This window comes from Neofelis nebulosa, chromosome 8 (genome assembly GCF_028018385.1).
Source record: "Neofelis nebulosa isolate mNeoNeb1 chromosome 8, mNeoNeb1.pri, whole genome shotgun sequence".
Lineage (NCBI taxonomy): Eukaryota > Metazoa > Chordata > Mammalia > Carnivora > Felidae > Neofelis > Neofelis nebulosa.
Genome location: NC_080789.1, coordinates 104,610,792 through 104,633,418, shown reverse-complemented (window position 1 = coordinate 104,633,418; position 22,627 = coordinate 104,610,792). Strand labels below are relative to the sequence as shown.

Genomic DNA, 22,627 nt, shown 5'->3' with positions numbered 1-22,627 from the left:
TGCAAAGAGGTCAGAATTTTCCTGACGTGAAGCCAGGCTCTGGCTCCCCCGAGCAGCTGTTGCCACGGACGTTAAAGGTTCTGTCTTCAAGTGATTTTTTTTTTTTAAAGTATCTTCTGCTTTTGCCAAATGAATGGAAGCAGCACCTGTCCCTCTTATTTTGAGGGTGTCTCTTTAGTGGGTGCCCCTGGAGGCAGCACCCTAAGCCTCTCCACTTACAGTGTTATTTTTTCTATTTCTTTTGACTCTTGTGTCAGCCTGTATCTCAAAAAACACTCTTTTGAGAGCTTAAGGGAAATGTGGAACCGCAAAGTGCAAGTGCCTGCATTCTGCTGTGTCCTCACCCCTCTCTGGCTACTGCTCTCTCGCTCGCTCGTTCTCTTTTTTCTGTTGAATAAGCAAAAGCAAGAGCAAATTTATTCCTTGGGATCTCTATGAAAATGCGTAGTAATTGTTTCTTTTTGCTGTTGTCAATATGTTTCTTTTCCACTGGCTGAATTTTGTTCTCAGCACCCCATGCCAACTCACAGTTTCACATGTAGGTTATTTTCCCTCTGTTTGCTCTTTATAAAATGGCATCATTTGCCCCCTCCAGGTCTTGGTGGAGGGAGTGCTTCTGTATGTGTGTGCGTGTGTGTGTGTATCTGTGTGTGTGTACACACGTGTGTGTGTGTGTTGTGTGCACACGTGCACGTGTGTGTTAGGGGTAGGAGAGAGGAGGGAGGGCCCACTGAGATCTGCTTTAGAACCAGGCCTCCCCGCAGCCCAGACTTGATCAAAGCCCTCACATTACTCTGCTCCTTCCAGGTATGGGAAGCACCTGAGCTCAGAAGTAATCGATTCTGATTTATGTTCAGGTTGGGGTATAATTAGCAGTCTTGATTTAATGTCAGTGTGGCCTGGAACTTTGCCACCTCCTCCCACTGTTCGGGGGTATATGTACATGGCGGGTTCCTGAGGCAGGGTGCTGAATGGGCATCCGACTGGGCCCTTGACTGGGGGACCCTAGCCAGAGCAGGTCTCTCCCAGGGTCGTCCGTTTCCTTAACTGGGGGTTTAGATCATGGGGTGAGCGTAAATCACATACCACTTCTCAGGCGCAGCTCAGGGCCTAGCACTCTCCGTCCCTTGGCCCCTTCCCCCGGAATGTGGACGGAATGTGCAGTCATCGTCCCTAAGTCACACAGCTAGAGTGAGGGTTGAGCAGAAGTGAAATCCCAGGATCTTAGGGCTGGAAGGGGTTTGGGATATTATCAAGTCCAACCTTTTGTGTTATGAGTGAGGGAGCTGAGAGGCTCTGGGGAGGAATCCACCTGCTGGAGGTTCACAGCCCTTAGCAGCACGGTGGCATGTGCCGTGTGGTCAGGTTCGTCACCCCGCTTGGTCTAAAGGCTCACCTGTCGACTGACCCATAAGCCTAGGCAGAGCCATGCACCTCTCTGTGTGTGGTGCTGGACAGACAGCTGGCCCGTCTCCTGCCATATGCTTGGCCTGTTTAAGAGCATCAGGGACAGAAGGGGGTTGTGTACCAGGTCTGGGGAGGCACTCCTGTTGGGGTCGAAAACTTGCCTTGCTTCCGTGTTCCCACGTCTCTGCTTCACTTGAGCTCATTCTGTCCATACCTGGCTGTTGATAAACGAGGACCTCTCTGTGCCCAACACTGAGCTCGTTGCCAGGGAGATGCACAAAGAGGTGGGGTGGCGGGAGACGCCTGCCTGTGCCGCCGCTGTGGGCGGGAACACACACCTGGCAGAGGTCAGCACTGGCAAATGGGAGAAGGTCCTAAGGCTGATGGGTTGTCAGACCGTCGAGCCACTGCAGGATACTAGGTGTGGTCCCGGTGGGGTTGGCCAGCGTGGAGGAGGAGGTGGACATCAGCTGAGCCTCGAAGGCCCTGGGTTGGATGGAGAAAGATGAAAAGAGGAAGACTTCCCGGATAGGGGAAGATGCTGTGAGCAAGGCGTGGAGGTAGACGTGTGCAAGGTGAGTTTGGGGGACCTAGCGGTTCACGAGGAGGCATGGGGAAGCTCTGCGAGAACGATGTTTTTCCTTTCGGAGGTGGCTCTCTACTGCTAGTGATGGGGCAGGCCAGCACCTGATTAGATTTAGCTTGTCTAACGCAGTGACTTAGATCATTATTTTGGTTCAGAGCATTGCTGAGAACCTGACTTGACTTGTGACGGACACTTGCGTACCCGCCCCGAGTATGGAATGGGCCCCGAGAGAGGCACGGTGACTTCCCTTGTCTCCCCCTCTCTGAGAAGTCTGGGTCAAATGGGGCCCTTGGGATCTGGGGAGAGGAGGCCGTGAGCCCGAGTCTTGCTTTGGATTTACTTTGGTCCCTTCTGGGTCACAGAGCGACTTCTCGCCCGCCTGCCTGCCCGCCTCAGCCTGCCCCCTCTTGAGCTGGCTTTCCGCTTATCTTAATTTATTGATGAAAACTTGTTTTACGGTCCAAAGCACAGACAGCAGCAGCTCTCTGCCAAAAGAAAGCAGCTCACACATCGGGAAAGGGAGCTGCCTCCCGGAGATGGGTGGCTGGGGAGCAGCAGGACGGCAGGGTGAGTAAAGCTTGTCTGGGCAGACGTGCTGTGCTGTTTTGGAGGAGGACGGCCCACGAAGGCCAGCCAGGGGTGGGGCTGGGGCCTGGGGACAGCAGGGCTGCAGCCTGGGCAGGACTCTCCACCTCTCTCCGCCGCTGGCTTCTGGCTTACAGCTGCTCCGCCTGGTCTTGGTAACCTGGGTGAATGGGGACTGCAGCCCATAAATACTAATCATGACTCCCGTTTATAGCTTTGTACGTGGCACGCTAGGAAGTTTATTTTCATGAATCTCATTTCATCCCAGCTACGACTTCATGGTAGGTACCACAAATCCCCCATTTAAAAACAAGCAGTGGGAACGTTGTTTTCAGAGACTCCTCCCACTACCCCCGGTCTGATAGTAGGTGAGGGCACTGAGAATTTGAACCCAGTCTACCTGATTCCAAGGCCAGAGTTGTGCACAGCCCTCCCTGACCCGACACTCAACACTGGCCGGTGTGGTTCTACATTGTGGCTGGTTTTTATCACCTTGACTTGCTGGTCCAGCTGGCTTGGTTGTTCCCAGGGCAGTGACCCATCTCTGGCTCATATGTGGCCGTGGCCAGTGCGGTGTCCAGCTCAGGGCAGAGACCTTGGAGGCACCTGGTGAGAGACTGATGTGTAAGCCTCAGTAAGCAGGTTATCAGGCCCTCCGTGTTTTTCCTGTCTAAAAAGTGGACAGCCTTTGAATCGCTACTATGTGGTATCATGAAGCTCTGTTTCCTGGTGGGTCAGGCCAAGATGCTCCTTGTATCCCTGTGTATCACGCAGCTTGGTTCCAGGCACTGTGTGATAGGAGGGCTTGACTCCTGTGGGCCACAATGTCCTCATCTATGAAGTGGGGTAACAACTCCTCCCAAGGCTGTTGGGGCTGTGTGTCCCCTTCAGCACCCCCTTGCCACCTGCCTTGACTCAGATTGGGCTAGAAACTTGTTGAAAAGCTTTCATAAAATGAGATCTTGGATTTTTCTTAGGTCTGTAGGAGGCACAGAGAGGTTTCAGTCATAGGAATCCGAGTCACATCACACTGAATTACGATCCCAGGCCTGCCAACCCCATGTGTGAGTTTAGACAAGATACTTAATTGCTGATCCTTAGTTTTCCCATATGCGAATTTGGTGGGGAGGGAAATAATAGTAACTACCTTGTATGGTTTTGGGGGAGAGAGGTTGACACGGTACCTGGCATGTAATATGGGGTCAATAAATGCTAGCATTCTCATAGGTACTATTACTGTCTTCATCACCATCGTCACCCTGGACGCCACCCTGTCACCACTGCCATTATCCACCATCACTGCCTTTTCTCTTCCTGCCCTCCCAGTGCACAAGTAGGCTTCCAGGCCACAGAGCCTCGCTCACACACAGCACTGCAACCAGCCTTCCTTTCTCCAGATAGACATGTCTAGGGGACGACGGCTTATTTGGGATGACCTAGGTCTGAGCAGTGGGGCACAGTGGGTCAGAACATGGTTTCTGGAGTCAGCTTTCCTGGGTTCCTTCACCACTTAGCCTCTCTGTGCCTTTATTGTTTCGTCTGTAAAATGGGGAGAGTAAATATAGCATCCCTGCTCCCTGCCACTGGGTTGAAAGGGTTAAACGAGGCAGGAGAGGCCAGGCAGTTGGGACTGTGCTGGCTCATGGTCAGTGCTCATGAGTGCTTATGCTCTGCTGGCTGCAGTGGCACAGTATCAAAGAGTTAATGCAGGGAGGTCGGGGCGGGGGCAGGGGTGAGGCATAAGGCACTGCTCCCCTGCAAATGAGCTCTCTGACCTTGGACAGGCAGCTGTCAGCAGAGTCACCTGAATTGTGTGCACGTGTGGAATAATAGTAGGGTGGGCTGTGGTCTCCTGTTCTGCCAGGAGGACAAAGAGGTAGGCAGGGCTTGGCACAGAGTGGGGAGGGGTCTCCGGTGGTCACCTAGGTTGCTGCGCTGACACCATCTCTGGCAGAGGGACCCGACTGTCACCAGCCCATGTCTCCCACAAAGCATGTCAGAAATGCCAAATCCTGGCCTGGGTGGACACGGCTCCCATCTGGCAGTGTAAATAATCAGGCTGTGGGCACAGGATCCCTGGAGAGAAGACCAGTCATGTGTCGGCCACGTCCCAGGGTTACAGCGGAAGTGTATGTGGATGGCTGTCCTGGGGCCACAGATGGACCTGGTTGTCAGCCACGATCTTTCCGGATATCTGTATGTGTAATTATAGAGTGTTATTTGCTGAACTTGAGCTGTAGAAGATTATTAAAAGGGCGTCCATTAGTGATGGGCAGAATGGACGAGCCTCGCTGTGTGAGAGGCCCCAGTAATGGACATGTTTCCACTGTGTGGCTTTTCTTCACCTCTGGTGGGGGTGGGGGCACTTTCCTTAGACAGGAGAACGGTCCCGGGGGCACTTTCCTTAGACAGGAGAACGGTCCCCGCCCCCTTCCCCGTTCTCCAGGATGAGTTATAGTCTCATTTGAGCTCTTTGCCAGAAAGATGTGATAGGAATTCAAGGGATCCTTGTCCTGCTCCCCTGCCTTTTCCAAGGAGTTTGAATAATAGCCCAGCACCTTGTGCGATATTTATATTCCAAGGAACACAAAGTGCTCGGCAGGTGTAATCCTATTCATCCTCTCTGCATCTCCAAGTGCTGGGGAGCTGGTTTCTCTCCCTGTCTTAGCGGAGCATCGTCTCTAAAGGCCAGGTGGCTGGCCAGAGCTGCACAGCACATCACTGTCCCCGAGCCTGCTGTCCCGAGAGCCAGGCTGCTGGCCGCTCTGCCTTCTCAGAGAAGTACAGGTGGCCACCGCTATCACTGTGATCCTTGAAGGCTGGTTTCCTGAGCCCATTCCTGCCTCCCACGGCAACCTGGCTTCACGTACTTCTCCACACTTTGATGCTGTCAGAAGGGCCTTTCTCCCCAGAGGCATAAGATAAAGCAAATGCAGGAAGGAGAAAATATGCTGGTGATTGGAAAATCCTTTCTCCAGACTCCTCTAACGAGCTACTCGGAGTCCTTGGCGCCTTCCCTCCCAATTTACAGCAACCTTGGGAGTTAAGGCCGTGTCTCCTACTGTGGTCCCAGGCTGTGTCCCCCGAGGGTCCCCTCCAGGCCTGGGAGCTCTGGCAGTCATGGCTCTGGGGGTGCAGGAAAGGAGAGCTACATGTACGATCCCCGCCCCAGCATAGACAGCACCCTTCTGACACTGGCACCCTGACTGAGTGTGTTACTGGGTGTGGGTGGCCTCAGGCTCCAAGCTGCTTCCTACTGAGTGTTGACAAGTTCCGGAGTTTGGGAAAAAGACATGTCCAAGGGTCATTCTCCACCCCCCCCTCCCCCCACCGCCCCAGTGTCCCAGCCAAGGGCACCCTGCCAGCTAGCTCAGGGAACGGAGCCTCTAGAGGGGGCTGGGGACAGAGGACTGTTAGCCTCCCTCTTGTGCATGCCCCTGTCCCTTCAGCCTTTAGCCTGCTTCCTTTTGTGTGCTCCCAGAGAGGGGCATGAAACACCTGCGTGGTCTCTGTGCAAAATCTGTCCGTGTCCTTGAGCAGAATCTCCCTGTCAGGGCCTCCAGCTCCCGTTGCCAGCAATGAGCGGGAGCCGGATGGGCTGGGGTCAGCTTGGGAAACGTTGGCTGCAAGTACTCCTGAGTGTCCCTTCCCCCCAGCACCCCCGTCTCTGCGCTCCATCTGCCCAGGGAGGGCTGCACTGGAGGTGGGAATCGATGTTTATGGACTGGTGAGTGATCACTCCTGCTTTACAAGGCTGGCGGCGGTTTGTGTCATCCACCGCTCTCTGGCATCACAGCCACACATCGTTCCATGGCCCTTCTGGGGGCTGTTCCTCAGGCTTCCTTCTGGCCGCCTCAGGGCCACTTTGGACTCTCTGAGGGGGTTCTGGGCTTGTCTCTACATCCTTTTTCATCCCCCTCTCCCCCCACTCAGTTTGAGAAGGCAGAGAAGTGCTAGCACCTGAGAAAGTTGATCTGGGACCTGCCGTCAGATTAGAGGCGTCCAGAGAGCTCAGGGGCTGGGGTGCAGGTGGAGGTGGGGGAGGTGAGCCACGGTACTCTGCAAGCCTCTCTCCCAGACAGAGGAGTGGTTGCAGAAGACCGGAGTTTAAAGGGGCTGTGTTGGGGGAGCACCAGGTGGATACATCCCCTTCCCTCCCATTTCTAGCCCCTGCCCTTTGCTCTCTAGACATCAGCTGTATCAGGGACTAGGCCTGCTCTCAGCACCCTCTGGAGCCTTTGGAGACTGGGGACAGACCCAGACTCTCCCTGCCCCTAGGGCTGGTCACCGTGGAGTCCCACAGATGCCTTTGTTCGAGTGAGCCCCTGGGCAGGGCACATGCCCTCCGTGCTGAGGTCCAGCCAGGAAGTCCAAACACATGGGCAGTGCTTCAGCGAAGCCAGCCTCCTCCCCTGCTGGGGTTGGAGGACCCCAAGCCCTATGTGCAGCCGGCTGGGGGCCAGGACTGCTGGTGACTGCATCTTTGCCTGCACCCCTGGAAGGGTGGCCAGGGGCTGTCCTCAAAGTCTCCAGTGAGGTCTCCCTCATCACGGACTCTTTCATCATCATGTACGTCTTAGGGTTCGAGGGCACAAGAGGTATTATGACAGGACCCGTGGCCACTCTGACCTGATGGGGGGGGGGTTCTGGTGAGTTGTCCCCAGAAAGCCCCCTAACAAGGGGTTACCACAGTCTCAGTGTCTCCACAAAGTTCTCTGGAGAGAAGTGGACTCTTGAAACATATAATTTAAGAGGTCTGTCAGCCTCTGAGTCTTGCAGCAAAACCAAACACAGCATCCCTGAAGCTTGGCCAGGTTTAAATGCTCTCTCCTAGAACCATCTGAGAAAATAACCTCATTCTGTGATAATCAAAATGTAACTGGGTTCTAGATATGCAAATGCTTTATGTAATGTTTATTTGGAGGAGAATTCGGCTCAGAAATATGGGTGTGATCTCCCTGTCACCTATGTAAGCTGGTGATATTGGGGGCTGCGAGGTGAAGATGTGAAGAAATTGGAGGCTTTGAGAGAAAAGTGTGGGGTCAAAAAAAGAATGACCGATGAGTCCTGCTGTTTCACCTTAAATTATGCACAAGCTCTATGTGAGCCAAAACCATGGGGGGCTTCCTGCCAAGCCAGTGGGGGTTTCGGCTGGATTACTAGAAGTATAGGACTCAGAATGTAGGAGGTGAGAGGGGTATCTTTGTACTCTGTGCTATCCCCTCAGTAGCTGGAATCTGACTTTGAGTGTGGGACAGGGATGAGCAGTGGAGGGTGACTCAGAGGCAAAGCTGTAAAAGCCCTTGAAAAGAACAGAAGACTTGGGAAAGGACCGTGAGATACAGGCCTTCCAATATTTAAAAGCCTGCCACACTTGTTCTCGGTGGCTGCTTAGGCAAAGCTAGGACTGATGCATGTGCGTGTCAGCCACAAGGAAGTGCGTTCTTGAGTTAATAAGAAAGAATTCTTGAGGACCCAGAATTGGACAAAGACAGAATGGCGTGTACTGACTATTGATGGATGCTGAACGCCACGACCCTGGGGTGCGCAGGTGGGGGCTGGTCTGTGGGGACCAGGGGCAGCCTCACAAAGGAGACTTCTCGCTGAGTGGCCACCTCCCCTCTGCGCTCTGATCCTCCTGCCTGCCAGGTGACTTTGGCAAAGACATTGTCTGGCTCCCTCCCTTCCCCCCCTTTATGGCTGTGACACTGAATGAGCCGCAGGCCCCTTGGAGCGGCCCCCCTCCTGGTGCTGATGTCCTGTCCCTTTTCCCTGTGATGCAGTTCTTGGCAGGACGGCTTCTCCTAGGACCAGGCAGGACCATTACTAGCTGCACGTCGGGCTGTGAAATTAAAGTCATTTTGGTTTTCTTTTTTATTCTCCACATCCACTAATTTATTAAATGCCATTAAACGCTGCACTTGGCCCTGGCTCATAGAGAGCACTGGGGAGTGTTGAGACCTAGTGTTTGGAAAGCTCCTGCAAAGCATAGGGGATGAGGCTGGCAGGGGGCAGGGGGGGTTGGGGGGGTGTTCTGCAGAGACACAAGAGGCTGTGAGGGGCAGACAAACAGATGACTCACACAGGCAAATAAGGGGTTCAGGGGGCTGAGTTGGGAGTAACTTGGGGCACTTGGGGGTTCTAGGAACAGGGACGAGGGGATGTGTGGGGGGCTTCTTATTCAGGTGGGTCTGTGTGTCTGGATCTGGTCCTGTTTCCAGGCTGTGGCCTTCTCAAGCCTTCCTACCTGCATCCATCCATCCATCCATCCATCCATCCATCCATCCATCCATGAAGCTAATGTTTATGAAGTATCCCAGGCGTGTTCTGGGCCCTCCCAGAGGAGGAATGGAGGAGAGTGAGCCTGACTCCCAAAGTGCTGGTGTTTCGGTGGGGGTGGGGGGTGGGTAACAAGTTGGTACAGAAGGCTGGGCAGGTCCCCGATGTGCTGCTCTGGGCCCAGCCCTGGCACAGGAGGTCACCCCCAGGGAAGGCCACCCCTGCACGGGGCAGAGACGGTTGGCAGCTAGGAGGGGACACAGGGAGTGGCTGTCCTGTGCTCTGAGTCAGGGATAGAAGCTAAGGAGGGAGGTTGGATTGAAGGGGAAATCACAGGACTCCCCACCCCAGAGAAATGGGATGCCTGCATGAAAAATACATAAGGACACAAGGCAGAAACATATATTGAAACTACAAATCAATAAGATTCAAACTGAAGATGAAGAAAAATGCCACGGGGATATTCAGCTAATTACAACAGGCTTTGTAACTGAAGTGAGTCTGGAGTGCTTGTTCACTATATGGCTGTGGCCTGGCTGGGCCTCAGTTTACTGGCTGTGCATCAGGCCGATGGGCCCAAGGGTGACCAGGAAGACCCTGAGATGGTCCCCTGAAAGGGCCTGCACTTTCTCCTTCCCTCTGCAGAGTCCGTGAAGGGCCTTAGGAGAGCCCCGTAGGAGGGACACCCCAAGGCATTGCCAAGGGTAAAGCACTGTTCTAGGCTCTGGGGATTTAGCAGTGAACAAAACAGACCCAAATCCCTGCCCTCACAGAGATCCAGGCCACAGGCAAGCACAAGGATAGGAACTTGTTTTCTCACGTTTGGATGTGGATTTATTTGGAGTGCTGAACTGAGAATATTTAGAAATGCCCTCGGTTGGGGGAGGGGGCAGGGAGCAGGAGGGCTTGCTATTCAGGGTGGTCACTGGATCCCCCCCTGCTTGGTGAGGGTTGATGACCAGGTCTGTCTGGCTGGTGACCTCAGGTTGGTTGGTGCTGACTTGGCTAGATTTTGGTTCCCTGAGTCCTTGGAGTCTCTTCCTGCCCTGGGTTTGACTGTAGCTTGGTCATCTTAGCTGAGACGGTCCTTTGCTTTGGGAAGGGAATCTTCCTGAATGCCACCAGCTAAGTTCTCTGGCACTGCACACCTTGTCTCCTTCCTGTGCTGGGCACCGTCCACATGGGGCAGTGCTCCTCCCCACCCCCACCCCCCCATGCCTGCCACTCCCTCCCCTGCCTGCCGCTCCCTCCCCTGCCCCTTGCTCTGGCTTCCTGTCTGTCTTCTTGCCTTCCTGCCCAGCAAACCTTTTCTGCTGTCATCCCCTCCCTCCTGCCCATTGCCATGCACCAGACATTGACCTCTCCCTGTTCCCGCCCTGGTTCTCACCAGCTCCCCGGATAGAGTCTGGCCAGCTCTCCACTCCTCCCACATTTTACTGTCCCTTTCAGAACTAGGACGCTGCCCCACTCTTGGAGGGAATACACTGGGTTCTTTCTGTGATGGCTGTTTCCTGGAGGTGATGGCCAGAGGGTGGACCCCTGGCATGGGGAAGGGGCTAGGGCAGGGTTTCTTGACCTCTATCCACATTTCTGGCTGGGTAGTTCTTTGTGGTGGGAGACTGTCCTATGCATTATAGGTTGTTTGGCAGTAACCCTGGCCTCTACTCACACAGCGGTAGGAGCCCCACACTCCAAGTTGTGATGGCCACAAGTGTCCCCAGATGTTGCCAGGTGTCTGCAGGGGGGCAACATCACTCTGGGTTGAGAACCACCGGGTAGGGACATGAGAGCATCATGTTTCAGGCTTGGCTAAGCCCGTGCTGGCAGGGACCTGAAAAATTCTCTAGTCCAAATCCTACATTTTAAAGGAAATTGGGCCTCAGAGAGCTAAAGAATTGTAAGGTCACACAGGGGAGCAGCATGATGAAAGCAGCATCTTAGAAAAAGGATTAAGGCAGCTCTATGTCGGCTGGGCTGAAAAACAGGCCAGAGGAAGGCAGGGGAGCAAGGCTGGGACCGGGCTTGAGGCAGGGGCTAAGGCAGTGCCTTTTACTGGTCGGCCCAGGCTCGGCATGCACTGGCCGGTCTCCTGGCGTCAGGTACAGAGGGGCTCCACACCAAAGGCGGGCCAGGGAGCCAGGTCTGGGCCCAGCCTGGCAGTGCCGTGGCCTTGCTGTCCTAATCTGTAAACTCAGGGCCTGATTGGTCATGTTTTCTTCCCACCTGGAGGCTCTTGTCCCTGAGTGCACTGAGATCCCACAAGGCCTCATTCACTGAGCTAGCCCCCTTCACCCCAGGGCTTAAGTACACGCTGTGTGTGGGGACTGCCCCACCTGGAGGCAGCAGGTCTCACCTGGGGTCTAGCCTGGGGCGTGGTGGGACCTCAGACAGGAAGTGGGAAAGGAAGCACGCATGGGGACAGAGCCACAGTGCTGTTCTCTTACTGTGGTAGAGGGAGGCTGCTGGGTGGGACTTTGGGAAGCTTGCCGACCAACTCAGAGAATATGAAGCAAGATCATAGAACCATTTTGAGAGGGATGACCAGGTCCTGGGAATTTCTGAACTGTTGAGGTTTTCCCAGAGAGGGGCTCCTGGACCTCCTGGCAGTTCTCCCCAGGAGGGAGACAGAGAAAAGAGGTAGAGAGGGCCCCGCCAGGCCCATGCCCAGTGGGCACTGGCTTCCAGAAAAAGCTGCACTGTGACTGAGGAGGGTCTTGGGGGCCCTGGTGTCCCCAATGCAGGGTGGTAACGGCATCTTGCTGCTCCGGGGGTCCCACAGCCAGGTCTCTTTAACAACAGGCTCCTCTACCTGCAGTGAGTGACCTGGCAGCCATGGGGTTTCCTCTCAATCATTCCAGGCTCTGGCTTTTAGAGCCATAAATCTTCAGCATGAAGATCATGAATTTCCATGGTATGATTAATGAAAGAAAAATTGAGACGGCAGTATAGGAACTGACCAGATTGAAAAAAAGTCAGTATGAGAAGTTGGATGGAAGTTTCAGAGCTTCTGACCCAGCCTGGAGCGCCACCTAGTGGTTACAGGGGTGGTGGCAGCCATCCCCGCCCCCCCCCCCCCCCCCCCCCACCATGCAAAGCTTGGCGGGTACCCCATTGGCTGGGTGTTCTAGGCCTGAGTGTGCCCATACCTGGGGAGCCTTGATGTAGTTCCACTGGGACTGCTCCCAGGTGCAGGAGGCGCAGGACCACTCCATGGTGTGGGGGACCCGGGAACCTGCTCCACTTCCTCCTGTTCCTCCCCTGCTCCTTAAACCATCTCTGGCTTAATAATACATGGGAATGCCTGCACTTCTTCCATCATGCCCTATCTGGGTCACCTTTATGGTTCCTCATTTATGAAAATCCTACTCATCTTTTAAATCCCAGCAAGTCCTGTCAATCCTACCTTACAGATAAACCTCCTTGTACCGCTGTTCACCACTCTTCCAGAGCCACCTGGTGTAGGTCACCCCCAGCTCTTGCCTGATCCCTGCCGTGGCCTCCTGATTGCGCCCTGGGCTTCCCCCTTTGCTCTCTGGTGGTCTTCTCTGAGCAGCAGTCTCAGAGATCTATTGGAAATGTAAACCATGTTACTCTCCAGGCCTAGGGGCATCCCACCCTGGTTTTCTTAAGTGATGCCTGCAAGGTCTTGTCTCATCTGACCCCTGCCACCCCACCTACTGGTCCCCCACCACTGTCACCTCCTCCACTCTGTTGCAGCCACCTGGGAAGCTTGCTTCTCCCTGGGCTGGCCAGGCTCAGTCCTACCTCAGGGCTTCTGCACCTGCTGTTCCCTCTATCCAAAACATCCTTCCACCACTTCCCCTCTTTATTTGGGTCCCTACTCAGATGCCACCATCCCTGACCACTCTGTCCCCTGAAACTTTCTAACTCGTGGCCATCCTCATTTTCCTTCACAGCACGTACCATCACCTGAGATTCTATCACTTGTTTGCTTATGTAGCATCCGTGTGCTCTGTAAGAATAGCCTGTTCGTGAGTGAGGCAGGGAGGGGCGGGGAGGGGGGGTTGCCTGTGCTGCTACCACCTCCACCCCAGCACTCAGAATGGGCCCTGGCACTTACTACATGGGTGCTCTGTTTGGGTTTGTGGACTGCATGAGGGAAGAAAATGCCACCCCTGAGGGGCAGCCTGTGCCTCTCCCCCTCAACCTCCAGGCATGCATGTGAGAACTGCTCTCCCCCTACTCGTGAGCCGCCTTGTCTTTGCTGGGCCATCTGTGTCTCCCCTCGGAAGCCGGAGCAGCTCGAGAGCGGGGATGTGCTTGGTTCCTGGGGTCATGGCACAGCCCCAGGCACATGGGAGCTGCTCAGCAAATGCCTTTCGGAGACCAGCACCTGGTCATGGCCATGCACTTCACATGCTTTCTTCCATTTAAATTCTCCCAACAGTCCAGAAGGTGAAGGCAGGCGGTGTCATTCTCATTGGGCATAAAAGGAGTTTGCAAGGTCGCACTACCAGGAAAAGCCGGAGCCGGGTGTCAGATCCACATCTGTACCTCCTGAGCCCTTACGTGTATGCTTTTGCCCTGCGTGGAATGTTGTGGTCCCCCACCTGCCCCAGGTCCAGCCGTCCTCTAGAGACTGCCTCCTCCAACTGACATCTTGGGCCAGGACAGTGGTTGCCTCCTCTGAGAACTCCTGAACTATTTATTTGGCACCAGTGTATACTGCGTGGGGTCGATGCTGCTTTTTTATTGTTCCTGTCTATGCAGCACAGAGGTCCCAGGAAGGCAGGTCTCGAAAGTGGCTGTGGCTCTTCTGGCACAGGATGCCGCAGCCTTCCGTACTCAATAAATATCAGTTGACAGATTGATTGGCTCCTCAGACTCCGCATATTTCCTCAGAGCTGCTGGAGGGAGCGGGGTGAGTGTCAGCTATACGGAGCATAAAATAAGGCAGCTGTGGAGACCCACAGCCAGTGAAACCCAAGCGTCCCCAGGTGAAGCGGTGGCGTCGCGGGCCCAGGGGGGCCGTGGAGGAGAGTCGGTTTTCGGGGCCAGAGCGCGGGCTGCTGGCTCACATGGATGGAAGGCGAAGACAGTGATGGATTCTCATGGCCTGCACGTCGGCCAGCCCGTTGAGTTCCTTTCACCTTCCATCTGTGGGAAATTTGTTCTTCAGGCTCCTGAGAATAGTGGGCAAATGGCCCTGCTGGACAGGGCAGGAAAACGTGGTCGCCGGAAGGCCTGGCCCTGAGAAACCGGACTCAGAGAGTCTTCCTGGCCCCAGAGACGAGTCTTTACTCACCTTCCCTGGGCACCACGCTCCTCCTCCCGGACTCCTTCCTGAATGCCAGGGCCTCTCCACTGACAAGTGGGGTAACCACAGCCACTCATGTGTGTCTGGGACCGTCAGTGTTTGTTACAGGATTTTGCCTGTGTCGTTTAAAATTTGATCCTCACAGTGACCCTAGGAGGTTTGTGAAGCTGGCAGGGTGCCATTTGCCAGATGCGGAGACTGAGACGTGGAGAGGCTAAGGGTTTGTCTGGGCCTCAGAGCCGACACGATTAAGGCCCATGGCCCTATCTGACCTATAGCCCCATTCTCCCCCTTTCCCAGTCTCAGAGTTGGAGGTGGGGACATGCAGCCTTTTGGGTTCCATGGAGATGAACACAAAGCGGTGCTGATCTAATGGCTTTCTTTTCTCTCCAGCTCTGTGGCTGTGGGCTGCTCGGAGTGGGCATTTGGCTATCCGTGTCCCAAGGCAACTTTGCCACCTTCTCCCCCAGCTTCCCCTCGCTGTCTGCAGCCAACCTTGTCATCGCCATAGGCACCATTGTCATGGTGACAGGCTTCCTCGGCTGCCTGGGGGCCATCAAGGAAAACAAGTGCCTCCTTCTCAGTGTAAGTGAACTCCATACCCGCAGCCCTCTGAACTCCCTGCATCCGGGTCACGGAGACAGGCAAGGCCTGAGACAACCTCCAGCCTATTAGATGTCCGACAGAAACTGCTTCTAGGATGTTCTCTGCCCGATCACACCCCTCTTCCTCACGATCGCGTATCCCGACCCTAGTTGTCCCTTCCACTCCTTGATTGGCTGTCTCCTTCATCTGCCTCCCTTAGCTATCAGGGACTCCTCAGGAGCCGTAGCTGGCCTCTCCCATACTTGGGAAGCCTTGTCTAGGTGCTTCCTGTCCCCAGCTCCCCTAGCCCTTGTGTGCACCCCATCCCTGGCCGTGACCACCACCGTGTGCCCACACCGACACTCTCTCTGCAGTTTTTCATCGTCCTGTTGATCATCCTCCTAGCAGAGTTGATCTTGCTCATCCTCTTCTTTGTCTACATGGACAAGGTAGGCCTTACAGGAAGGGAGGGGCATGTGGGGTGGCAGTGGGCTGGGGTCAGGACAAGCCAGAGGAGAAGCATGGACAGAGAGTACCTATGAGGAAGGGAGGAAGGAGAATGGCAGCAGGAGAGCTGGGAGAGGTCCAGATGAAAGGCTTTTGGTAGGGGGGAGCATGAGGAAGGTGACTTTGAGGGGAGTGTGAGGGGTTTATTACCTGTGTAGTCTTAGGAATCCTCTGGCATTAGTGAGCTCCCCATCACCGGGAGCATTCAAGCATAGTTGTGTGGAGCACTCGGAGAAGGGACTCAGGGGCCTGCCCTCTACCCGACAGGTAAATGAGAACGCCAAGAAGGACCTGAAAGAAGGACTATTGCTGTACAACACAGAGAACAACGTGGGGCTTAAGAACGCCTGGAACATCATCCAGGCTGAGGTGAGGGGCTGGGCCTGGCAGGGCAGGGGGGTGGGGGGGCGTGGCTCAGACTCACCCTGGGTGACTGAGGATGCATCTGGAGAGGGACATGCAGCTGAGGGAAGGAGGGGGAGCAGGGCACGGGAGCGGGACCGGTGGCGAGTACCTAAGTGGGTACAGGGGACCAGGGAGGACAGATAATCTAGAAGAGCAGATCATCCAGGCCCTTCTTTTCTGAAGCTTTGGCATGGATGACAGAGTTTGTTGCCCTGATTATGGGTCAGGCAGGAAGGCCTTGATTCTAAGAGGGGAACGAGTCAGTATAGCCCAGAGGTCCCTCGTTAAGCCCTGGGAAGGGGCTGGCAGCCAGCTTGGGACGATCCACAAAGCAGAAGGGTGGTGGGCAAGCAGAGAGCACTCCTGCCTGGTGTCCAGTGCCCAGCTCAGAGTGGCAGGTGGGTGTTACCTTGTCTGCATTCTGGCCTCCAGGAAGGGGCCGTCACTTCCCTTTAGGGCCCAGCTGAGGCCCCAAGAAGGAGGCCTTTGTCTCTCCTCTGCTGAACCGCAGGGAGGCAGCTTTCGTGGGGCCAGGATGGTCTAGGCAGGGGGAGGCACAGAGGAGGCACGCAGGCAGTGACGTGTCTGACCCCGTGCCTTCCCACCCGCAGATGCGCTGCTGTGGCGTCACCGACTACACAGACTGGTACCCGGTGCTGGGGGAGAACACAGTGCCCGACCGCTGCTGCATGGAGAACTCCCAGGGCTGTGGGCGCAACACCACCACCCCTCTGTGGAGAACGGTGAGTCTGGAAGCTCCTTCCCCAGGTCCCCCTCCCAGAAGCCGGTGTGGAGGACAGTCTGGCAAGAGGACACCTGCAGGGGAGGGTCGCCTGGGACAGGAAGAAACTGGCTTAACGGAAGGTGGGGTGGGGGACGTGCAGGACCGAAGCCAAAAGGCCGGTGGCCAGTGGGAGGGCTGGGCCTGCAGTCGGGAGTGTCTGAGGGTGGAGGTTGAGTGGGGGTTGGAGGCCGTGCAGTGGGAGCCTGTAGGTGGACCCCTGGGTGGGGAGGGGCGGGGCCTGCTCAAAAGCTAGAGGACTGGGGCTGAGGGTCAGAGAGGGGCAGGAGACAAGAGCAAGGACAGGGACAGAAGGGGACGTGAGGTGGGGGCTGGGCAGGAAGGGGCACTCACAGTCCTGCGGTGCCTTAACCTTTGGTCCTGCTCCCTAGGGCTGCTATGAAAAGGTGAAGACGTGGTTTGATGACAATAAGCATGTGCTTGGCACGGTGGGGATGTGCATCCTTATCATGCAGGTAAGAGGGCTGTTGGAAGCCTCGCAGCTCGAGCTCCCAGCTGGACCTAAGCCAGAGGCAGAAGACGAAGTGCACACACACACACACATGCACTAAATAGCTGATCCCAGCAGCCTGGAACCCCTGTACTGTCCTGCTCTGCTCTGTCCTGAGGCCTCCATCTCAACGCCTGTCCCAACCCCGTAGGCGCAGTAGGGCTCTGCTTCCTGGGCATCCGTTCCGAGCCTGGGGCCTGGGGCCGGCACCGCGCAGATCCCCTGTGTGGGTCTGCTTGACAACACGCCTGCCCTACTTCACGGGGACACTTACCCTAGGACTGAATGGAACCCAAGTCCTCAGGTAACACTTGAGGTGTTCACACTCCCTGGGTGTCTGTTCTGGCCTTGGCACCCATTAAATGTATATGAGCCGGGCAGGTTGCTGAGCGTCTGTGCCTCAATTTCCACATCAGCATAATGGGCATGATCATCATGCCACTTCTTAGCATGAAGTGAGCCCCATGCGTGGAACAGGGTGTAGAGCAGTACCAGGCAGCTAGGACGTGCTCGGTAGGTGTGAGCTGTTCCTAGCAAGAATTCGGTGCCCGGCTGCCCTTTGCAAGCCCCGCATTCGGTGCCCAGCTGCGCTTTGCAAGACGGTGGAGGGGGACCAGGAGGGAATCCTGCCTCCCTTCCTAAAGATGAAGGTGGCATGGCCGGTGGGGAGCAAGAGTCCCCTGACCTTTCTGGGGATGTGCATTTCCGGGCTCTGTCCTTGGTCCATATGGCTCCAACCTGAGGCGAGCAAGAGTCTTCAGTGCCTGGAGCGCTTGAACTTGACTGGCTGGTCCACGGGAAGATGGCTGACATCTTGTATCTTTCTTGCCCTAAACTCTTGGGTCTGGGGTCTGATCGTGTCTGATTCATCCAAGCTCAGCAGACAAGCCCGCTGTCACTTTTGCAGAGCTCTGATGTGAGATGAGCACATGGGGGCAAGATGCTGTTCAGTATTGAGAAGAGGGCACCTCTCAGCTGACTGCTCAGGCCTGGACCAGAACGCCAGAGCATCACCAGCCAGGGTCTCCTCCAGTTACGCCAAACCACGAGAGGCATGCAGCGTCTCCCGGTCCCTAGCTTTGTGGTGTGTGCCCACGGCATGCTACCCATAGTGACAGTGAGGCCCCAGGCTGGCTTTCTCCTGCACTGCTCTGGGCCACCACCCCCTTCAGGATTCAGGAGTTGAGGGAACACAGAGGAGTGTTAATGTTGTCGTAAGCACATCGGTGGTGAAGACACACTGGCTGCACCGTTTTGGGTGTATCCACGTCGTGTATTCCAGAACCGAACGGAGGGATTCGGCTTGGGTTTTTAACCTTCCTGTCCCCTTCCTGCCCCCACCTCAGTCCCGTGGTAGCTACCAGTTAGGGCCGGGTCCTTTGTGCTTTGGGTCCTCACAACAGAACCCTGAAATGGGCAGATTCCTGAGGCTCAGAGAGGTTTATGATCTTCTGTACAAACAGCTCTGAGGGGCTGAGCTCAGCTGTGTGTGACCTATTCTGTCCACCACTGGCTCCCGTCCACCAGTGATTTTCAGGCACACAGGTGGGTACCCCCGCTTGCCCTGGGGCTTCTGTCCAAAACCCTCTCCCCCATGTCTTTCAGATTCTGGGCATGGCCTTCTCCATGACCCTCTTCCAGCACATCCACCGGACTGGTAAAAAGTACGATGCCTGAGCGGGCTGGCCGGGAGCACCCCAGCCCCCACGCAGACACTGTGCCAGGGAAGAAGATTTGAGCTTTGTGTTGCCTGCCCGCGCTCTCCAGACTGCTGACCCCTGCACCCGACTCCCCCCGCAGCCCACCCTCCCCCAGCCCACCCCGCCTCAGCCTTCTTGGTGGGTGGAGGGCCAGGGAGGAGGAGGCGTGGAGGAGGCACACAGAGACCTTGGGTGCTGGGGGCGCCTGGATTCCTGCATCTGTGTATTTGCCAAAGAAGACAGGGTGGGCCAGGTTCATGCTCCAGGAGCCCTCCAGCACTGATGCGTTTCTGCCTCTGCCCTTCCTCACGCTGACACTTGGTCCCCATGTGGGTGGGGTGCAGAGTGCTCCCTCCTGGTCGAGAGACTGCCCACAGAGCCACAGGTGCCCACCGCCATCCATGGGAAAGCTGGCGGGGGGGAGGGGGCGGGGGTCTGACTGCCTCTGGGCAAGGCCCCCGGGAGCATCTTGCCCAGGCTTTTTATACCTTACAGTGTAACTTTTTTATTTTATTTTACTCTGATTCTGATTATTCAGGAATATTATCTTCCAGATAAGTTTAGGGTTAGCTTTCTGATTTATAACTTTTTACTGCGTTGATTTCTGTAATGGTTTGATTTTTTTTTTTTCCTGAGGGTGGGGGACAGGTGCGGGGAGAGAGGATGTCCTGTCAGGTTTCAATCAGGACAAACCACTGTGCAGCTCTCAGGAGTCCCCGGGGAGATGCGCCAGGCCTGTGTTCAGGACGCACCGAGTGGGAGGGAGAGTGGGCCAGGGTGTGCGGGGCCCGCGTCGGTGGCATAGGAGCCTGGATGAGGCATGTGCAACAGAAAGGCACAGAGCAGCGTGGAGGGGCACCCTGCCCGGGGGCCATAGGTTTGCTGATGCTGGCTCCAGCGGCCCGAACAGTTGGGGGTCCATGGGGGGCCAGCAAAGTGCTTTGCCAGGAACGTGGCCAGGGCCGTTGTGGGTCCTTCTGCTTCACCGATGAGCAGTCTTTTCTTTTTCCCGTCCTTCCTTCCTCCTGCCCTCTGCTGGCACCGGAGGCTCCCCCTTCCGCCCCATGCGGGCATATTCCCGCGACAGGTTCTGCAAACCCCAGTTACTTTCACAGACATTCCTGCTAGAAACTCTCGGACAAATACCTCTCTAGTTCAGATGCTGCTCACTTTCTCACATTGCTTCTGGAAGGGGAAGCATTCCTTACGTTTTGCTGCTCAGACGGTGGCAGAGGTCCCGTGACCATCAGGAGGGGAAGGTGGAAGGTAGTGCCCGTGATCATTCCAGCTGTACTCACTGGGCTGCACATTCCCTGCCGAGAGGGAGGGGAAGATGACCAGGGGGTCCCGGGACCCTCATCCCCTTCCTCAGCGTTCATTGATGGTGGGGTGGTGGCAGGTCTGTCCTCCGTGGCCCCGAGGAGAAGCACAGGGAGGTCAGACTGGATCTTGCTACAGCAGCCCCAGGGAGAAACAGCCAAGTCACGGTGTAGAAGCTGAACAGGCCGGGTGGGGTATCTGACTGCAGCAGGGGGGCCCTCAGGCTTTAAGCTGGTCTGAGTGTGTTTGCAGTTAAAAAACTAAAGTCAAGAATTCATGGGACTGAGCTTGTAGAGGCTGTCCACTGGCCGGCTAGGATCCAGTGCGCTTCCCCGACCCGGCCTCACGTGGGGCGGCTGCCTGTTCCCTGCACCGTTTGGCTCAATACCTTGATTTCTCACCAGGCCCACGTCTCCTCTCCAGCCTGCACTTGTCTGCTCCAAAAGCTGAGACCTGGCCACCCAGCCAGCAACTCCTGCACCCGCCAAAGTAAAATCAGGGGGGACCAGAAGTATGGAACTTTTGGTGTTCAGGAGTCACGATTTTGGGGGATGAGAAGTGGAGAGTAAGGTGGGCTCAATGAGTCAGGCAAGGACCCCCCCCCCCACAGCCCACCCCACGACAGAAGTGAAGGTGCCCATGGCAAAGCTGGGTAGGTGGGTCCTTGGGGGGACAAAGGGGCCAGCACATGCTGGAGCCAAACTGCCTTCCTGGGTCCTCTGGTGCCATCTTCCTGGTGCGGGACTTCAGCTGCCTCCCTGGGGACTCCCAGCTGCAGAGCACAGAACAGACATGCTACTGCGTCACTGCGGAGACGTGCTCAGCCAACGCGAGCTGGAGTCACACAGAAGGGACTGGGTGTGTAATGACCTTGGGGAGGATGGGGCGGGCTTGTTCATGCCTATCAATGCAATTTCAGTTTTTGTTCAAATCAGCAGCAAAAGCCCAACACCTTGGGGGGTGGGTGTGTGTAGCCTCCCTGGCAGTCTTAGTTTCTAGAGGTTCAGGGATGTCCTCTGGCCCTGGAGCCTCTCCCGCGGTCCCCCTCTCCCCACCAGCACCCCCTCACCTGTCCGTTCACGGAGGCTTGTCCACAGTCCCTCAGACCGCCTTCCTGCCTCACCCTGTGCTTGGCCGCTTAGGTATTTGCTCGAGTCTCCTCTGGGGGAAGGCACGAGGGGTGGGGGTACTCTTCCAGACCCCTCGCCCTTCCTGCAGGGTGGATCCCACACATAGAAGGTCACGCCACACGGTGTCTGTGGCAGCCCAGTGTCTTCTCTGTTTCTCCCGACTGTGCTCCCACTGGGGCAGCACTAACTTGATGAGCTCCCTCACGTGTGACTTCCCTCACCAAAATCAGCGTCAGTTTGGTCAGGTCTGATGCAGCTTCCAGATTCGACTTAGAAGGTCAGGTTCTGGAGACAGCTTCAAGGGGGTGCCGGCTGAGACTTGGCCTTTCCCTGCAGCCATCTTGCAGAGGTGGTGAGCGAGCAGGGACTGAGAACCACCCTTGGGGGGCTGCGGCAGGTGTTGGGGGACAGTCTCCACCCTCAGACCCCCGCTGGAGCACTGTCACCCCCTCCCCCGCACCAGCATGGGCCAGCACCTTGGGCTCTCATTCCAGAAAGTTTGCTGCCCCACCCCAGACCCTCGCGCAGATTTTCTGGTTTGACTTGGACCCGGGTGGCCGTCGCTCCTTGCTTTGGTGGCCCCAAAGCAGCCCAGGTAGATGGAAATGGCTGTGCCCTCCTCTGCAGCCCCCTGCCCACCCACACTGGTGGAGGTGCTAACTAGCAGGGACCTGGTGTAGGATGGGTGCCAGGTGCCTGAGTCCACCCTTTGTCCCTCCGCCCTTCTGCGACCGGCCTCTCCCGGTCCTGGTCTCCCCCTCACTCCTCTGCACCTCAGCGAGGCAGTGGTCCCGGCGGGTCCTGGCCTCCCTGCCCTGAACGGGCACCTGAGGGCCAGAGCCAGGGGCTCATGTGCACACCCTGCCCACCCCCGGGGAGCGTGGGAGAGCAGGGACAGCACGCTTGTTGGTTTTAAATGCACTTTTCTGCTTGCAATGCCGTATCTGTGCGTTTCCTTCATCCTGGTCCTGGCTTTATCGAACACCATGTTTTTAGCATGTTTTTAAATAAAAACTGATAATGTGTCAAAAGCACAAACAGGTGGTCTCTTTCGTGGTTTGTGTTCACTCTGCCATGACTTCTTGTAGTGGTTGGTGTGAGGGACACAGGACGGATCAGGCACTGGCTCTACCTTTTGTCTAGGACACCCCCACGGCAAGGACTTCATCTCCCCTCCTCGAGCCCAGGTCACAGGTCTGCTGGGGGAGGCGGGGCTCAGTCCCCTCTAGGGGTGCCCTTTGCCCAGTGACTGGATGCGGGCTTGGTCGGGAGCTAGTCTGAGAGGCCCGAGCTCTCTGTGTGAGGGGTCAACTCCCACCTCAGTACCTGTCGCTTCTCACACATGGCCAGTCTTGTGGAAAGGCCCAGAAGTGTGTTGGGGGAGGGGGAGGGAGTAAGTCATTCATGGATTCCTGTAGGGACAGGGCTTAGGTACAGTCTCTCCCCGATCCCTCCAACGTTCTTAGTGGGCCTGACAGCTCTTCCAGGATGAGGGGACCTCACAGCATGACTTGGCCCAGGCTGTGGTCTCAGGGTGGCTCTGAGACAGCCTC

General features: G+C 56.1%; 1 protein-coding gene across 7 annotated transcripts in view; it reads left to right on the top strand.

Annotated features, from left to right (window-relative positions):
* Positions 1 to 22,112, top strand: part of TSPAN9 (tetraspanin 9) — a 205,867-nt gene extending 183,755 nt beyond the window's left edge. For all 7 annotated transcript variants that reach the window (XM_058744017.1, XM_058744020.1, XM_058744018.1 and 4 more), the window contains 6 exons: positions 14,529 to 14,720; positions 15,095 to 15,169; positions 15,495 to 15,596; positions 16,244 to 16,375; positions 16,806 to 16,889; positions 18,530 to 22,112. In XM_058744017.1, coding sequence (XP_058600000.1) covers positions 14,529 to 14,720; positions 15,095 to 15,169; positions 15,495 to 15,596; positions 16,244 to 16,375; positions 16,806 to 16,889; positions 18,530 to 18,601 — 657 coding nt within the window. In that variant the 3' untranslated portion in view covers positions 18,602 to 22,112. The remainder of the gene's footprint in view (positions 1 to 14,528; positions 14,721 to 15,094; positions 15,170 to 15,494; positions 15,597 to 16,243; positions 16,376 to 16,805; positions 16,890 to 18,529) is intronic.
* Positions 22,113 to 22,627: the final 515 nt, after the last annotated feature.